The 17,992-nt window shown below is 35.4% G+C and overlaps 1 protein-coding gene across 7 annotated transcripts in view; it reads left to right on the top strand.

Moving 5' to 3' along the window:
• Positions 1 to 17,992, top strand: part of LOC135221777 (pleckstrin homology domain-containing family F member 2-like) — a 117,883-nt gene that overhangs the window by 47,485 nt on the left and 52,406 nt on the right. For all 7 annotated transcript variants that reach the window (XM_064259611.1, XM_064259607.1, XM_064259612.1 and 4 more), the window contains exons 5-6: positions 8,910 to 9,016; positions 17,758 to 17,920. In XM_064259611.1, coding sequence (XP_064115681.1) covers positions 8,910 to 9,016; positions 17,758 to 17,920 — 270 coding nt within the window. The remainder of the gene's footprint in view (positions 1 to 8,909; positions 9,017 to 17,757; positions 17,921 to 17,992) is intronic.

A 17,992-nucleotide genomic window follows, 5' to 3' on the forward strand; every position in this document is an offset into this window, starting at 1 on the left:
AGTGTGTTTTTCTTCTTTGTAATATATTCACTTATCCTGCTACATGTCTGCAGAAGTTTTCATCCTTTCTCCTTATATATAATTTTAATTTTGTGTATTCTGTGTTTTTGAACACAATGTTTTTTATTTTAAGACTACAGTGTTCCCCCGTATTTGCGGGGGATGTGTACCAAACACCCCCATGTATAGTTAAAGCCTGCGAATAGTTAGAACCACCTCTAAAAATGCTTATAACTGCCTGTCTTGAAAGTTCAGATACCAAATACATACCTTAAATAAGATCCTACTCCAAATATACCTAAAATTACTAACCTATTACTGTATTAATCTTTGAGGTTATATTATTACCATTTCAAAGACATCTTAAACATTTTACCATTAAAAATATATACCTACAGCCAATAACACAGAGAGAGAGAGAGAGAGAGAGAGAGAGAGAGAGAGAGAGAGAGAGAGAGAGAGAGAGGAGACCATTGAATGGCAACATCATATATCTGACCATCATAACACAGAGAGAGAGAGAGAGAGAAAGAGAGAGAGAGACCATTGAATGGCAACATCATATATCTGACCATCAAGAGTGAAATTATGAATTATTCCTGAGAGAGAGAGAGAGAGAGAGAGAGAGAGAGAGAGAGAGAATGAATAACTCCTCTGCCAATATGTATATCAAACCTGCCCTCCTTCCACCAAGTATATAAAAAGACTGGGAATAGCTAATTTTTTATTAATCTTATCAATATTTGAAAATTAATTATAAGGCAAATCATTTATTTATATTACAAAACAAATAAACATACGTAAGTAAGAGACCTAATATTATTTGAAAACTAGTGTACTGTATATTATTATTTCACCGTAAAATGTAGTAATGCCCTTAAAGATATACAGTGGTACCTCGACATACGAAATTAATCCGTTCCGAGGCGGCCTTCATAACCTGAGCTTTTCGTATCTTGAACCGTATTTTAAATGTAAATTGCCTAATTCGTTCCAAGCCCTACAAAAACACCCAAGTAAATTTTATAATAAAGCTAAATTGACCAATAAACAATGAAATACAGTAGTACAACAATTTGGACCATTCAATACCAAACTTAATACATACTACTAATATGTGCCTGTAAATAAAGTGTATTAGTGTACATGGTATACAAGAATTACTGTACGTACATACGTACGTATGTAGTAAAATGTGGAAACTTACCTTTCGAGTGAGGCTATCTCCGAAAGTGGCGACAGAGGAGGACAAACGGCAGAAAATTTGTTATGTAGTACGTACACTTAACTTTACGAAATACATTAAAAATGTCAGGAAACAGACTACAGTAGGGCCTCGTTAATCACGGGGATAGGGCCCAGAACCCCCCGTGATAAGTAAATACCCGTGTTATCCTGGTACCCCCCCTGAAAATTGCTTTAAACCGCCTACTTTAATAATTAACCCACCCAAGACCACTATTTCAATGTTTATAACTGCCTACTTTAGTTCAAGCACCAAATATTTCTTCAACTATCACCTTAAACTAAATTCAAGACAGTTTCAAAGTTATTCTTTCCTATCTTCAACTTCCCCTGCATCAGATCAGCAAACAAAATTATAATTACCTAACAATTCCTTTATTTTCATGATTTGGCTGCTGCACCAAACTAAAAGTACATAGTATATCTATTTCGTGAATGAAAATATTTATGATAAAAAACATGATTTACTGTAATGATTACAGCACTCAACTATAATATTAATGTATAAACAGCAAAATACAGCAATAAAAATCTAGTTTTGTCTTTTGTTTACGTTTAGAATCAGCTGATGGACGTTTATTACCGAAAGAATTATTTTGGAAAACAATTTAGTTGCTAAAAGAAACTAATTTATTAATGGAATTATTATTATTATTAAATTTATACATAATAGTTTATGATATTATGATACAGTAATTCATATTTCATTGAGAGAGAGAGAGAGAGAGAGAGAGAGAGAGAGAGAGAGAGAGAGAGAGAGAGAGCAGCTTGTGACGAGAGTAACTTGAATAGCTTGAGATAGCAGCTTAGGACGAGAATAGCTTGAGAGAGCAGCTTGGGACTAGACTATCTTAGCTCTAGAATAACAATGAAATTTTTATTTTAAATATTTTATGATGATAAGAAATGAAACATGGATAGTGATAAGATATTCTCTTGTATACTGTTATAATATGTGATAATCATTGAGTCAACTGTAAAAGTTGTATTGAAGCACAGTTTCGTAAATCACAGAAAGAATAAAAATATGGCAACATTTTTATTCTTTCGGGGACCATCTTGTTCTTTTCTTACGATAATAATAGATCAGTATTATAGTTTTTTCTGTAAGTGATGAGAGAGAGAGAGAGAGAGCAGCTTGTGACGAGAGTTACTTAAATAGCTTGAGATAGCAGCTTAGGACGAGAATAGCTTGAGAGAGCAGCTTGGGACTAGACTATCTTAGCTCTAGAATAACAATGAAATTTTTATTTTAAATATTTTATGATGATAAGAAATGAAACATGGATAGTGATAAGATATTCTCTTGTATACTGTTATAATATGTGATAATCATTGAGTCAACTATAAAAGTTGTATTGAAGCACAGTTTCGTAAATCACAGAAAGAATAAAAATATGGCAATACATATTTTTATTCTTTCGGGGACCATCTTGTTCTTTTATTACGATAATAATAGATCAGTATTATAGTTTTTTTTCTACAAGTGATGAGAGAGAGAGAGAGAGAGAGAGAGAGAGAGAGAGATTTTGCTATTTACATTCATAGTATTTGAAAATTTGTGAATGAGTTTTATTCTAAAAATGCATTTAGTCATGAAAAGAAGAAGAAATCAGTAATTAGCAAATCTTGCTCTAAGATAAAATTCGTGATTTCGTTAATTTTCCGGAATATACGTAGCATTTGGGCTTCACAAAAAAGTAAGTGAAGTGATTTATGACAGAGTTTAGAGGATACTTACGTAAAAGTACATCTGTATTTTGTAGAACGGTGACGTCATGGTGTTCATATGTATTTTTTTCGTGAATGAATATACATTTATGATAAAAAAAATAGTTACTGTACTGCTTAGAGTACCATACTGTAATATTAATGTAATCACATCAAAATAAAGTAATCATTGTTCATTGTATACTGTAAACATGTAAAGTGTATTTTTGTCTTTTGAAAAATGGATTCCCAAGGAATTATTCCTTGAAGAGGCTTTTTATTATGAAGATATGCCAATAATATATAAGATTTGCATTTTATTATGAATATATGACAATAATATATGAGGTAAAAATGGTTTTATTACGTTTACGCTTTGTCGCCGATTGCAAACAACATACGATAATCTATGACAATTATCGTTTGTATGACTGCAGTGTTCAGAGAAGTTGATAACGTTATACCAAAACAATAATGAAGTTCGAATTGAAAATTTATGTTCTCCTAAATGTTATTACTACTGTAATTAAACTACTACTATTAACATTTCTAAAAGGTTAAGAATGACAAAGGTGCTGTGAAGTGTAACTCAATGTTTACATTTCTGCTGGCCGCTCAACTACAAGTTGATGTCAGTGACGTGGAATTATTCCATGAATAGGCTATATATTATGAAGATATGCCACTAATATATAAGGTGAGAATGGTTTTATTACCTTTATTGTCAGTTAATATCATAATGTGAATCTGTTCATGCATTTGTTGGTTATCGGAACCGGACGAGGCTTAGCCTACCACCGACAAGCCCAGATGCTGTGATTCATACCAGCAATATATAGACTGAGAAGTGGTCCAAGGAAAAACCCGTGATTAACTGAATCCGTGATTGCTGATCCGTGAATAAGCGAGGCCCCACTGTAGACTTTACAAAACATATTAACGAAACCGTAACACTTAACTTTACCAAAAATTTAAAATAAAAATTTTTTTTTCCTTTTTTGATTTTTACATTTTTTTTTTTTACTTTTTTATAATTTAACCCCTTCTTTACCGGGTGGGTGAGCAGAATGTAAACATTGCGTTCACTGCCGAACTGAATCTCTCGGTAGTGACTCCAGTTTGGAGTGGTGCCGATCGTAAAAATATTTGCCAAAAATACACTAATCAAGACAGGCTAATGAAATTATCAGGTATTATTAGCACTATAATAACGCATATTCTCTGTTAGTTTTATCATCCTACAGGGAAAATAAATGATTTTATGAAAAAAAATGTGAAACTCAGTGTCCCTTGTACAAGGGACACTGGTGGTCGGTGAGAAAACTACAGTCTTGAATAGAAATTCGGTCTTACAGAATGTTGGTATATCTACCTGGAACGTGCACATAAAGTATTATCAAAATAGAACAGTAAATAAGCACGTAATAACAAAAAAAAAGAGAGCAAAAACTGAAGCGAAAGCCCCGCCAATAAATATGGAAATCGCAACTTTTATAGTATATCTTTCAAAAATTGGTCAATGTCATTTTCTACGTTTTCTAAGATTAGTTTCATCACAGAAAACAACTTTAGGGGCATCAGGGGTATCTAAACTAATTTTTCAAGTTTGTTGTCCTCAGAAAAAATCTTTTTCGCTTTTTCTCTGGTTTGGTTTTTTATATATAAAGTTACTATAAGGCTTTATTTTTACCTTCATTTATCTGGTGTTCATATCTTTTATTTGTAAAATGTAATAAGTGAATAAATAAATAAATACAGTAAATGATGATGCAACTGGTTTTATACTTGGGTAGAAGTTATTACATGTTTACGCTTGTCTGGTTTTGTGATTTTTTGTTGAGACGTATGATGGGTTCATCATACGTCTGGCATCGTGTCATACTGTTTATTTTGCTCCAAACTCTTCAAACCGAAATTACAGAATGATTGGAAGTCCCTATCTGAAAAGAGGAGTTTTGGTGGTAATATGCGTACCACCTTTATGCACCCGGGGCGGTGTAGTAGACCTGAATGGTGGTACCCACCTACCTCCAAACAAACTTTCGGTAATGAAGAGGTTAATTTTTGTTACAAAATTTCAATTTCTTCACCACTTTCAACTTTCTGTTTTTTCGTAGTATCAATTGGATCTTCCTTTTTTCTTACTCCTACCAAAGGCCTCTTTAAAAAATAACTATCCAAGGAAGATTGCTTCTGCCTACTTTTCACAATGTTCCTGAAACGACTCAGGCAAACATCATCGAACTGCGCAAGCATACGACCTGTGTAAGCCTTTTCGGGGTGTCTCTTTTCTACAAATGATTGTACCTTATGAAAAGTAGCTAGAACATCCTTAATTTCTGCCGCTGCCGCTGCCTGCTGCACTTCCGAAAATATCGATTTAAAAAAAGTGCAAATTAGCAATCGGTGTCGATTTTATAAATGTTCATGCTTTTATGATAAAAAGGCAACTTTTGAAACTGCCCTTCACGTTATCAAATACGATGTTTTTTCATGTTTTTTCTTGTAAGCTGCCATCTGCCCCTCTTCCAAAAATATCGAGTTAAAAAGAGTGCAAATCTAGTGATCGATGTGTCAATTTTTTAAATGTTTATGCTTTTATGTTTTAAAATGTGTGAAAATATATTACGTATAGGGTATTTTTATTTTTGTACATAAATATGATACAAATTAAGGCAGCCTTTGTAACTACGCTCCACGTTGTCAGGGGATGTTTTTTCATGTTCTTTCTTGTCCGCCCACTGTTCCGAAAAATGCATGGTGTTATTTTATTAATTATACATCTTTTCCATAAATCCTTTAAAATGTTATACATTACTTCACTGTATCCAATAATATTGTATGCATTCTCATATTAGTATTGTATTATAAATACTACGGCAGATCTAAGCCAGTATTCAGCAGAAGCGGCCAAATCAGCTGATGGCTAATACGAGTTTGTTTAGCAATAACGCAATTCTGAGCGAATTCTCTTGCTTCTGGTTAATATCAAAAACATATTTGACTTCACATATTTTCATTACTAATATGTAACTATTTTCATAAAAACAATAATATATGGCATATGTTTTGCCCTCTTGAAGTTGTAAACAATACATGGCACCACCCTGGTGGTGGCGCATCAAACTAGTAATGGCAGCTCGTTTAAAATAAAGCTGAACCTTGGGAGTTCCTGGACCAAAGAATGCCGGTTTTAAGAGGTTCAACTGTAGTACCTTTAAATGATAAATATTAAACTTTTCCATATAAAACAGCTCTCAAACCCATTCATTGCCTTTAATTTAAAACCCATTTCTTCCCCCTTACTGACTAAATAATATTCTTTTCCCTTTCTGTATTAAAAAAAAAAAAAAATGACAATACCACAGTACGCTCAGCATACCAGTCAACCAGACACATTCCAGTATGAGGGATGTATGACTAGACAAGTTTGATCACTAAGGTCAGTATTAATGACAGTTGGTCTGCAGACCTCTACATTTTGAAGATTTATTTGATCTAGGAAGATGTCCTTCGTCTCAACACCTAATATGTTACTATTCAGCTCTGTGCCTAGCGACCATGCCACATTGAAAATAACATTAATCAATCGGTCAATGAAGTTAGCAATGAGAGGGTTAGGTCGGTAACTTGGATACGTGACCCCCTTGATCACCGAATTCTGTTGACGTTTAGGAGACGTCTTATGCATCGATGTTCATAAATGTTGGGACAAGTCATTACTTGGATGAGTGACCCCCTAGAAACTATAGATGCTGTTGGCACATATGAGACATCTTTCGCATCCCTGATTCAGCTCACAACTTCCTGTCGTTTTGCCTGATTCATCAGAAGATCAACAACACCTCCAAACCAAGTTCTGACAACTTGTTCTTGGTTCCTACTCAGTCAAGAAATGATGTCTAGGAGCTCCATTTCTTTTGACTTGATGTAGTTACACTCCCCTTGTGAGGAGTGGGAGATGTAAGCAGTAGCTACCTCTGCTGCTGCAATTACCAGTTGATCCACAACCCGAGATAAGAATATTGTGAGGCTCTCAAGATTGTTTCAGGATCCTTGGTGTCCCAATAGGCACTCCTTTAATAGCAACGACATGATCCAAAATAATCACTCCTCAGTGGTAGCAACGACACCACGGTAGTGCCTTGGTCACCAAGAGGGCCTAGAGTACTTTCATCTACTCCATGGCAGTGTAAGTACACGAGAAGACAGCCGTACATTTGGTACAGTGGTCAAACAGACATCACAAGCAAGATGGATGTAATTACAATAATTTTTCAATGAAGTCAAGAGATAAGGACAGTTCAGTCTTGGCACCTTGACTTCTGGAAATTCGTGCAACCTCAGAAGAAGCTTGATCATAGTCCTTCTTTTCTCGAATTCCTGAAGTTGGTGCTGTTCTGATCTACCTACTTGTTCTGCATGTTTTGAAGGTGACCAGTGAGATGGATCATTCCCCTTTTATGGTCCAATGACAGTATGACACATACGTACGTTCCCTCCGTAAACTAGTTAGCTTCAAGTTGCCCAAGAAATGGTGTCAAATTGGCCATTTCTCTGACTAGTGAGATGAGCAAACGAGCATACCTCTAAACTTCCAGGTGGATGTCGGTATGTTCTGGCAAGATCTCTCAAGGCCAGGGTCGTCGGTCTGTCCATCGCACTCAGCAAGAACCTGTTAGGCAAATAATAGGATGGAATGTAATCATGCAGCTCACATTCATATCTCTCTCTCTCTCTCTCTCTCTCTCTCTCTCTCTCTCTCTCTCTCTCTCTCTCTCTCTCTCTCTCTCTCTCTCTCTCTCTCTCTCTTTTGGGAGGGAGATGTTGCCTATAGGTCCTTAGACTCCTTTTCCTTGGATCCTGTCAGATGCTCAACAAGTCATGTAGTTCACCCAGCTCTAGAGGGACAGGTTTGCATCTCGAGTAAGGTGTGTGGCTGCAAGGAGATGTGTGTGGGACTGGCCTCCTCCCTTTCTCCCGTCTTCCTTCCTATTCCAGTGGACAGAGGAACAGTGAACGAGCTGTCACATGCTGGACTGGTGTGCATGCAGGTGATCTAGATGACTAAGTATCCTATCTGTAATCCAGTTCTGTTTGGATAAATAGATGCAAATCCTCCCTTCTCTCTAGCAAGGAGAGAGAGGGACTGACTATGAGCAAGCCAGTTGGTTATTCTTAGCTTTATAGTCTCTGACACTGTGGGTTCATCCAAACCATTTCAGATCAAGGTCATTATATTCCCTCAATTTGAAATGCCCAGAAGTCTGGTAATTGAACATCTCTTGTTCAGTAGATCAAAGGTACGGTCTCCTTCCTTTGCTCCTTCATGACCAGGAAGTTATTCCTCTGGTTAGCCAAACTACCAGTCAGTTCAGAGATTTACTTTTGACTCATCCCTCCAAAAGTAAGTCTCCCCATATGTAAAGACAAGGTTTGTATTCATGTAGGACCAAATGGCAAATTTTTATAATATGTATTTTTCCTAGCATACAAACCTAAAGTCTTTTCTTACTTGGGCTAAAAGCTAAATTGCTTGGATTTGAGTGCACTCCAACTAGGTGGATGGTACTTCTACCTTTGGTAAGTGTTACCATAATCACCTTTGCTGAAGTTTTAAGAGGCCTGATTTCAGCTTGCTGAAATTTAATCCCATATGTAAAGACCTCAGGTGTGTGTGTGTGTTAGCAAAAATACAAATATTTAAAAAAATTTCATTATTTACAGGACAGAGTAGAAATAACTTTTAAATATTTTGTTCAGAATAAGTGCATTGAAATGTACTGTAGATCATTCCTTAGATCTCAGCTTGGGATTCCAGTCCAAATGATTGATGTTTTGTATGAAGAAATTTCTTGGTGAAATATTTTAATAATACATATTTAGAGTTTGGATACACTAATACGTAGTTATTATACCTGTTGAAATAATGTACTTTTGCTAATTTTTTTAAGGTGGTAAAAAAGCAGCAGAGACTCATGCCGCTGTATGGGTGCCTGATAGCGAGACACAAGTTTGCATGCACTGTAAAAAGTCACAGTTTACTCTGATCAATAGACGGGTAAGTTGAAAAATATCAGTATTTTCCTTCTGTATTTTTAGTGAATAAAACATTGCTGTGTATTACTGTGGACCCCGTATTCGCTGGGGATGCATACCAGACTACCCCGTGGATAGTTAAAACCTACGGATACTTACAACCTCCCCTAAAAACATTTATAACTGCCTATCTTGAAAGTTCAAATACCAAATGTATACCTTTAAAGGGGCCAGCCAGAACCCTTACATATGGGGTTATAGGGCAAAAAATGCAGTCATGAAAAAATTCATGGAGCTTCATATGGCAACTGAGAATACATATACAAAATATTTTGTCAAAATTCCTCTTACTTTTGTAGTTACAGGGTAATTAGTAAACGTAACTCAATAAGCCAATAACATTGATCTGTACATGAAAATGCAATATTTCTTCTGTTATCGTAAATTATAATAACTATTGTCAAAGAAATTGCGAGCAATGGCATCTGTAGAGATTCCATGAGTCACAGAAGGGGAGTCAGTCAGCTACCAAGTTCAACCACGATTCAGTGTGAGCACAAACCCCAAGTAGTCTACACGTTCAAGTTTCACCTTTGACATTCGCTTGCTTTTACAAATGTTTATCTTTGTTTCGGCAAGAATTTCATCATGCCAATGAGGAAAAGACAAGTAAAACATCTCACTAACATTGTTATGGACTCCGAGATCTCAGAGACAATGTTACGGTGTCGAAATTCCTGGAAAGGGTCGACACAATGTTATGGCCTCTGAGGGAGGTCCGCTTCAGGTTCGATATGAAATAATAATAAAAAAAAATTATCAACACAAACAGTTGAAACTGGGGATATGGATATAGAAAGAAACACTAACACAACAAAGGTTTATTTACAAGCTTACTAACAAAGGTAAATGCAGAATGGTATCTCCTATTTAAATAAAACGATAGAATCTTACACTGCATGAACTGGGGGAACAGTGACACAATTGAAATACATGCGGGCCAGTTTAGTGACTCAAAGCAGTGGCTTCACAAAAGGAGAAAGGCGAAAGCGGACGTCCTCTTGACTCCGTATTGCAGGAACTAGTCTAATCGTAAGGCAGGAACTCTCCCCTTTTCTTCTCCGAAGTCTATTCAACGTAGAGACAACTCTGCCGTCCACACCGGAAGACGACTAGACCAATATCCAACCAACACTCGAACAACTCTTCTTTTGATTGATACTTCGTCGGTTCCTTTTTTCTCGTATCTCACGGAAGATCTCTGCTGCTGCTGATCTCTCACTGATAATCTGATCTGTGGCTCTTACTAACTGGTGATCCCTCTCTTTTACGATCTCTTCCTCTTACGATCACTCTCTCTACTACGATCACTCCTCTCCAAAGTTCGTTCGTCGTATTTATACGGCACTCTGGGGGCGGAGCCTACGGCGAACGTCACCGACTCCAGGGATTTCTAGAACTTCTTAGCTGAATCTAGACGAGGTATTGCATCAGAAATCGCGGCATTTCTCACGTAACGACGAGATCCACAACACTCCTGCCGATTCTAGAACAGCCTCGAGCATAGGCGCCTCCAACAGTGGCGAGAAAGCCTCCTTGCTGCCAAACTTCTCGAAAATGCGTTCTCCTTTCCTTTATCTTTCTTTGCTATAAAGCAATTACCATCACAAACATGCAGACAAAGGAAATTTGCTCTAATATGATTACAGAATATCATAATATACACGATATTAGCATAGTTAGTGAAGAGAGGGAGGGAGGGTTGCATAGTAAGTAACGCAACCGTCTTGCCTGACGCAAAGGGATCTTCATTTATGATAAATAACATAGTTTTGGTTTATTAATACCCAAAAAGGAATATGAAATTCATAATAATCATGATTTATTGACATTGTCTTTGTAAAAAGAGAGTACACCTTTGAGTTTCACCTCTGACATTCTCTTGCATTTATGTTTGTTTATCTTTGTTTCGGCAAGAATTTCATCATGCCAAAGAGGAAAAAAATACAAGGAAAACATCTCACTAACATACAGAAGAAGAAAATTCGCTACAATAAACCGAGTCAGTGAAGGAGAGAGAGAGAGTTGCGTAGGAAGGAGTGCCCCATCTTGCCTGACACAGTGCCCCAGGCTATGATATATGAGCAAAGGGATGATCATTCATGATTAAATTATGATAAATAACATAGATTTGGTTTATTAATACACAAAAAAGAATTATAGATTCAAAATAATCATTATTTATTAACATTGTCTTTATAAAAATACGAAGGAAAACTTTGAACGCATGTATCTCAAGACCTTCAAAATCTATCTTCTCACTTACTATGAGATTCAGGGTCTCTGTAACACGGTTTTTTGGACTTTGCTCCTTGTCAAAGCATCGGATGTAGCTGAAAGTTGACATATGTATATTTTACAACCACACACAAATTTTGTCAGCATTATCAATAACCTAAACCCGATAGTTTTAATTTTTATAGAGTAAAAATGATCTAGCCGACGCCATGGCCAATGATTACGAGCCAAGAGTCGAAAAACATTCATTACGTAAGCAAGGTAAACAAACACCTTTTGACTAAATGTTGCCCCGCCCATCCACCAGACAGAAACTCCAATGGCTCTGAAACCCAAAGACTTTATGAATGGAGGAACGATACATAGATGTGGGTGGGGTATCAGTGCTAGCATAGTAATACTACTGTAGCAGTAGTGTCGCAACAGTATAGCAGTAATATTACATGAATTAAACATTTAGGCCAACTGCTGGGATCCTTGAGGATCATTTAGCACTTCTTACAACTACTCGAGAAATTAGTTTTATAGCCAGAAGTTAAATTTTCTAATCCAACAATGCCCATGATAGCCTTCATTGTTATCCTGAATTATAACGAGGCGAAAGTGGGTGGAGCCTCATGAAGTCATCATTCTGACGATAATTATTGGTGAAGGTTTAAAGCCAATATACGGTACCGGCTATTTTTTTTCAGTAAATAGGTAGATAGCTAATAAATAAAAATTGCTTGACATTGGATATAGCAGTTATCAAATCAAGCTTGTCTACTATGTTTTTGATAATTACCAACTATTCCCTACATCTTGTCAATCTGATTGTGACCTATAAAGCAGACTGTAATTTCTTAGGAAACTTATTTTGGGAGTTAGACTAATAATCGAAGTGATTTTGTATTTATTAACATATTTTGTTGGTTTGTTCATTATGACAATTATCAGTGGAGAGGTTCAGAATTCATAAAGGTGTGCTGCTTTGCCTGTATTTAATTTGTTTGTCATTGTTGCCAGAGGTATAGCCTTCGTTACGTATCGCCAATCATCCATCGAGAGAGAGGGAAGAAATGCTGTCATAAGTTACGTAACGAGTGCGTTCGAAACCTTTTGTCTGAGTGAGTTGGCCCGTCTTCAAAAAGAGTCACTTTTACATTATAAGTACCAAATTTATTCAACCTACGTAGTGCAGAATACACTCAAAATTTATGTGTTGATATAATATGTATTCTGAATAAGCGTTATATTTATGAAATGCATAGATAAAAAGTTATTGCGAAAAAACCGTGTTATAGAGGCCCTGAATCTCATAGTAGTTTTAAAGCTATAACATTGGAATTTGGTATATAACTCAGAAGACATTATAGAACAATCAAATCAAGCCCTTTTTTCCCATATTTGTTTTGTCCTTTTTTTATATAATTTTTTTATTCCTGATTTATAGGGTTTATTTTTTACCATAATGAAAAATTCATATCTAGCAAAAAAATTACTTTTAGAAAAAAAACTCCTCATTGGATTGGAGGTCTTCATGAGGTCTATATTTGGTAGTAATCCCAGGTCTTAATATTAAATATCAAGGGAGGAGATAGAATTTGAAAAATGGTTATTTTCGGGATAAATCACCGTGGCGTCACGAAACCGAAGGTCAGAGGCAAAAATCATATGTGGTTTGGAGATGTCCCAAGTCAACTTATTAAGTGATATGAATATCAAAGTCTTGTCCTTAATAAATGGCATTAGCCGGCCGGCCCCCTTAACCCTCTTACGCCGAAGCCCTAAAAACCAAAACGTCTCCCGTATGCCGAGGCAGGTTTGGAGTGAGCACGGAAGCGGAAAAAATAATTTTTTCAAAAATTCACAGCGCGCTTAGTTTTCAAGATTAAGAGTTCATTTTTGGCTCCTTTTTTTTATCATTGCCTGAAGTTTAGTATGCAACCATCAGAAATGAAAAAAAATATCATTATCATATATAAATACTAATGCGATATATATGGTAGCGACAAGAAAAAAATTCATACATAATTGTATTCAAATCGAGCTGTGCGAAAAACAGTTAAAGCTAACGAGTTACTTTTTTTTATTGTTGTATTGTACACTAAATTGCGATCATTTTGATATATAACACATTGTAAAACGATCAAAGCAACACAGAAAAAAATATTATCACAAGATGATGCATGAATTCGTAACGAGCGGACGTAAAAAAATGTTTTTTTCAAAAATTCACCATAAATCTAAATATTGTTCTAGAGACTTCCAATTTGTTTCAAAATGAACACAAATGATTTAATATTATGATACTGTAAGAGTTTTAGCTTAGAATTGTAGTTTGCGACCATTTCGCACGAGTTAAAGTTGACCGAATGTCGAAATTTTTATATATATATTTTTTTTATATGCAAATATTGCAAAAATGAGAAAAGCTACAACCTTCAAATATTTTTGTTTGTATTTTTCATGAAAAGGAGCAAATATTAGGAGAATGCTACGTACGCATTTCGGAGATTTGCGGCCGCGAATTGGCGCGCAGAGGGGTAGAAAGTTTTTTTTTTAAATTCACCATAAATATAAATATTGTGCTAGACACTTCAAATTTGTTTCAAAATGAAGATAAATGACTGTATATTACTAGATTGTAAGAGTTTTAGCTTACAATTGCGTTTTTGGACTATTTCGGTAGAGTCAAAGTTGACCGAATGTGGGTTTTTTTCTATTTATCGTGATTTATATGCAAATATTTCAAAAAAGAGAAAAGCTACAACCTTCAATCATTTTTGTTGTATTTTACATGAAATTGCGCACATTTTCATATATAAAACTTTATTTAATGGCTAATTTTAAATGGTGCAAACATTTCGACAATCGCAAGAAAACATTTCTGAATTTTTTCGGAAGAGTTAACTGATAAGAGCTACAACCATGGGTTGTGTTTAGTTGTATTTTGCATGAAATTGTGCACATTTCCATATATAAAACTTTATGTAACGGCAAATTTAAAATGGTGCAAACATTAGGACAATCGCACAAAAAAAATTTATCGGAAGAGTTACCACGCGGATGTAAGGAAAAAGTTTTTTCATAAATTCACCATAGATCAAAATATTGTGCTAGAGACGTCCAATTTGTTGCAAAATGAAGGCAAATGATTGAATATTACTAGAATATAAGAGTTTTAGCTTACAATTGCGTTTTACGACCATTTCGGTAGAGTCAAAGTTGACCGAAGGTTAAAATTTTGGCACTTATTGTTATTTATATGAAAATATTTCAAAACTGGTAAAAGCTACAATCATGAGTATTTTATTGTTGTATTCTACATGAAATTGCACACATTTTCATATATAATACTTCATGTAACGGATAATTTAAAACGGTGCAAAAATTATGTCAAAGTGACGAAATAATTTTTGAGATGTGTCGCTGATACTTTTTAGTGCGATAAGAAAGAAATTTGTGCTTGCGCGCCTGCGTAACGATTGTAAACAAAACAACGCCTTGATCCGTGAACTCCCAGCATCCCCCAAGGCGCGTGATTCAAAAGTTTTCGACTGGTAGGCCTATAAGTATTTTTCTGCGAATTTAAAAAAAAAACTTTTTTGAGTCTACGTATAATACGTCCAATCGGCATACGGGAGACATTTTGACTCGACGTTTAATACGTCCAATTGGCGTAAGAGGGTTAATAACATCTTACTTCAAATGTACCTTAAGTTACTGGCCTATTATCGTATTTATGCACACACACACACACACACACACACACACACACACACACACACACACACACACACACACACCAACCTTACTTCAAATGTACCTAATTTACTATCCTATTATTGTATTAATCTATGAGATTATATTATTAATATAATTTCAAAGTCATCTTAAACATTTTACACACACACACACACACACACACCTTACTTCAATGCATTGGCAGCTTCTTATATCTGACCATCAAGAGTGAAATTATGAATTATTTCTGAGACAGAATAATTATGAAGAGAGAGAAAGAGAGAGAGAGATGGAGGGAATAACTCCTTACGGCTCCTTCCCCTCCAGCAGTATGTATATCAAACTGTCATTTACTCCCTGCCCTCCTTTTTGGATTACTGGGAATTGCTATTTCTTTTATTAATCTTTGAAAATTAGTTATTAGGTAAATGGAAAGATCATTGTATTTCTTTAAAATACTATCACGAGAATATTTGAAAATGAGTAAATCATTTATCAAACAGAAAACATACTCTTACATCTCTGTAAGAGAGAGATTATTATTATTTTTATTATGAAAAATTTAATCTTATTAAACTTACTAGTACAGTATTAATCAGTATTAAAATGTGAAAATTAGTTAATCATTTTTGCGTCATGAAAATGACATCAAAATACACTAATTAGTGATTCTTTATCGTCGGAAAAACCTGTGAGTTGGCAAATTTCCCTTGAATAGTGCATAGACATAGTCCAAAGAAAAATCTGCAAATAAGTGAGTCCGCGAATCTCGAGAACACGAATAGTAAGGGGGTTGACTGTAATTCCATTTTATTCATATGTTAAAACCTGCAGGAAAAAACTGCTCTAGACCATTCAAGATGTGCTCAATGTATATTAAGCACACCCCCAGTCTGGGCAAACTTTAAGGTTGGCCAATTTAACCCATTGTGGACTGGTAACATACATATTTGTTTACATATAGCTTTGGAGTAAAGTCCAGGTAGTATATATATACTAGCATTTTCAAGATTTTGCGCCATATAGTTTGAATGAATTTTGCTGGAATAATTTTCCCAGTTCCATTTATCACAGTTGGCAACTCTTCAGATTGCCATTAAAGAGTCAGGTTGACCTGAGAGACCTTCAGTCTTGCTTGAGGTGGTAAAGGGGAATATTATCAAAACTTCCCATCCAAGGATGCATCATAAATATTTTACAATAAATATACATAGAATTTGTCTTCTCTGTTATGATATTGTCTGAGCTGTAATTTCAATTTGACAAAATGAGATAAAAAATATAGAATTTTTTTTTCTTATACCTTGCTCATATAATACATATCTTCCTCTTTCCATTAATGAATTTTTTTCTCTCCTTTTAAATTGGCTATCCTCAAATTTAGCCCGGTCATGGGTGTTGTATGCATTAGTGTATATTAGCTTAGACTGTGAGGGTTAAAAAGAAACACATCAATGGAAAGAGGAAGATATGCAAATGCACATGGCATAAGAAAAAGAAAACTTAAATTTTTCTCAACTTTCCTTGGGAAGTTGAAAGTGAATCTTTACAACCCTGTGCAGGCCTCTTTTCCAGGACATGTAAAAATGTGCTAATTTTACCAAGTTACATACTTGTTTTTCCTAGTAATTTATGATATTTTGCAAAATTTTAATTACAGATAAGAACAAAAATTGGTAACAAATTCTGAGTACTATATTTGTTGTAAATTATTTATGAGATTTACCCAGTTGGGGAGATGCAGTAACTTTTTGGAGGTATACATGTTTCTTCTAATATTTTTTTGCAAAATTATAATTATAGCTGACATTCTATCATAAAAGATAAGAACTACAACCAAAGTAATCCCTGGGTATATTTACGGGCAGCCCCCGGTTATCGGCGCTGGTTCCGTCCCCGGGGGTGCCGATAAGCAAAAACTGCCATTAATCAAAACTCAATGGTTTATGGGGCCATAATGGCGCTTATGGCACTGATAACTGGTATCGGCCCCATAAGCACCCTTATGACACGCCATAAGCATCCTTATTTTGCACCATAAGCATCCTTTATGGTGCCGATAACTGGAACTTGTCCCGTTATGGCGCCATAAATTGCCATCTAGCGCTAGAAAACTGGATTGCCGATAACTGAGTCCGCCAATAACCAGGGACTGCCTGTATGAGCAAATAAATAATGAGACATCATGGCACACTGATCCCCCTCTTTCCTGTGCTAAGTTACTACATTTGCCATAAGTCATTTATGGACCATTGAAGTAATATGAATCTTTGCTGATAAATTCATCCAAATCATATGGCACGTAGTATTAATACTCATTTGAGTTCAACTATACATCACTTAGAATCTGTTAGTATAGATCCTCATATGATCATGCCTGTCCATTGATGGTTAATTGTAGGCAAACATACTGTTGTAATTTTATTATACCTGTAGTTTTAGTTCATACAATTTTACTTTGAAAGCCCTCACTTTTACATTATCCATTTACAAATTTTGTGAATGCAAGAGAACTCTTCTGGAACAATTGTGGGAGGTTTCTTTCTCACTGAGTCTGTTAATATATTTTACTTATTCTTGCCTTTGTGAACCATTCCCTCTAATTCTATCAGCATCACTTGTTCTCCTGTAACTGCTGCATTAGGTCACATAAAATACAAGGTACTTTAAAAATTTAGGAAGTACAATCTGACTTTTTTCTAAAATCTTACCTCAACTTTGATATTTTTATTTTTACAGCATCATTGTCGCAAGTGTGGTAGGGTTGTGTGTGGGCCTTGCTCAAGTAAAAAGGTTATTCTGTCCCATCAGAGTAACAAACCTTTGCGTGTGTGCCTCACATGTCATGATGAACTATCATCGGCTCAATCTAGCACTGGTGGAATCACACCCAATATCACAAGTAAGTATGAAGTGAAGCCCATCATTCATGGGTTGCTTTGACTGGAGGATCAGGAGCAAATATTGTTTGGGT

The sequence above is a fragment of the Macrobrachium nipponense genome, chromosome 3, assembly GCF_015104395.2.
Source record: "Macrobrachium nipponense isolate FS-2020 chromosome 3, ASM1510439v2, whole genome shotgun sequence".
Taxonomy (NCBI): domain Eukaryota; kingdom Metazoa; phylum Arthropoda; class Malacostraca; order Decapoda; family Palaemonidae; genus Macrobrachium; species Macrobrachium nipponense.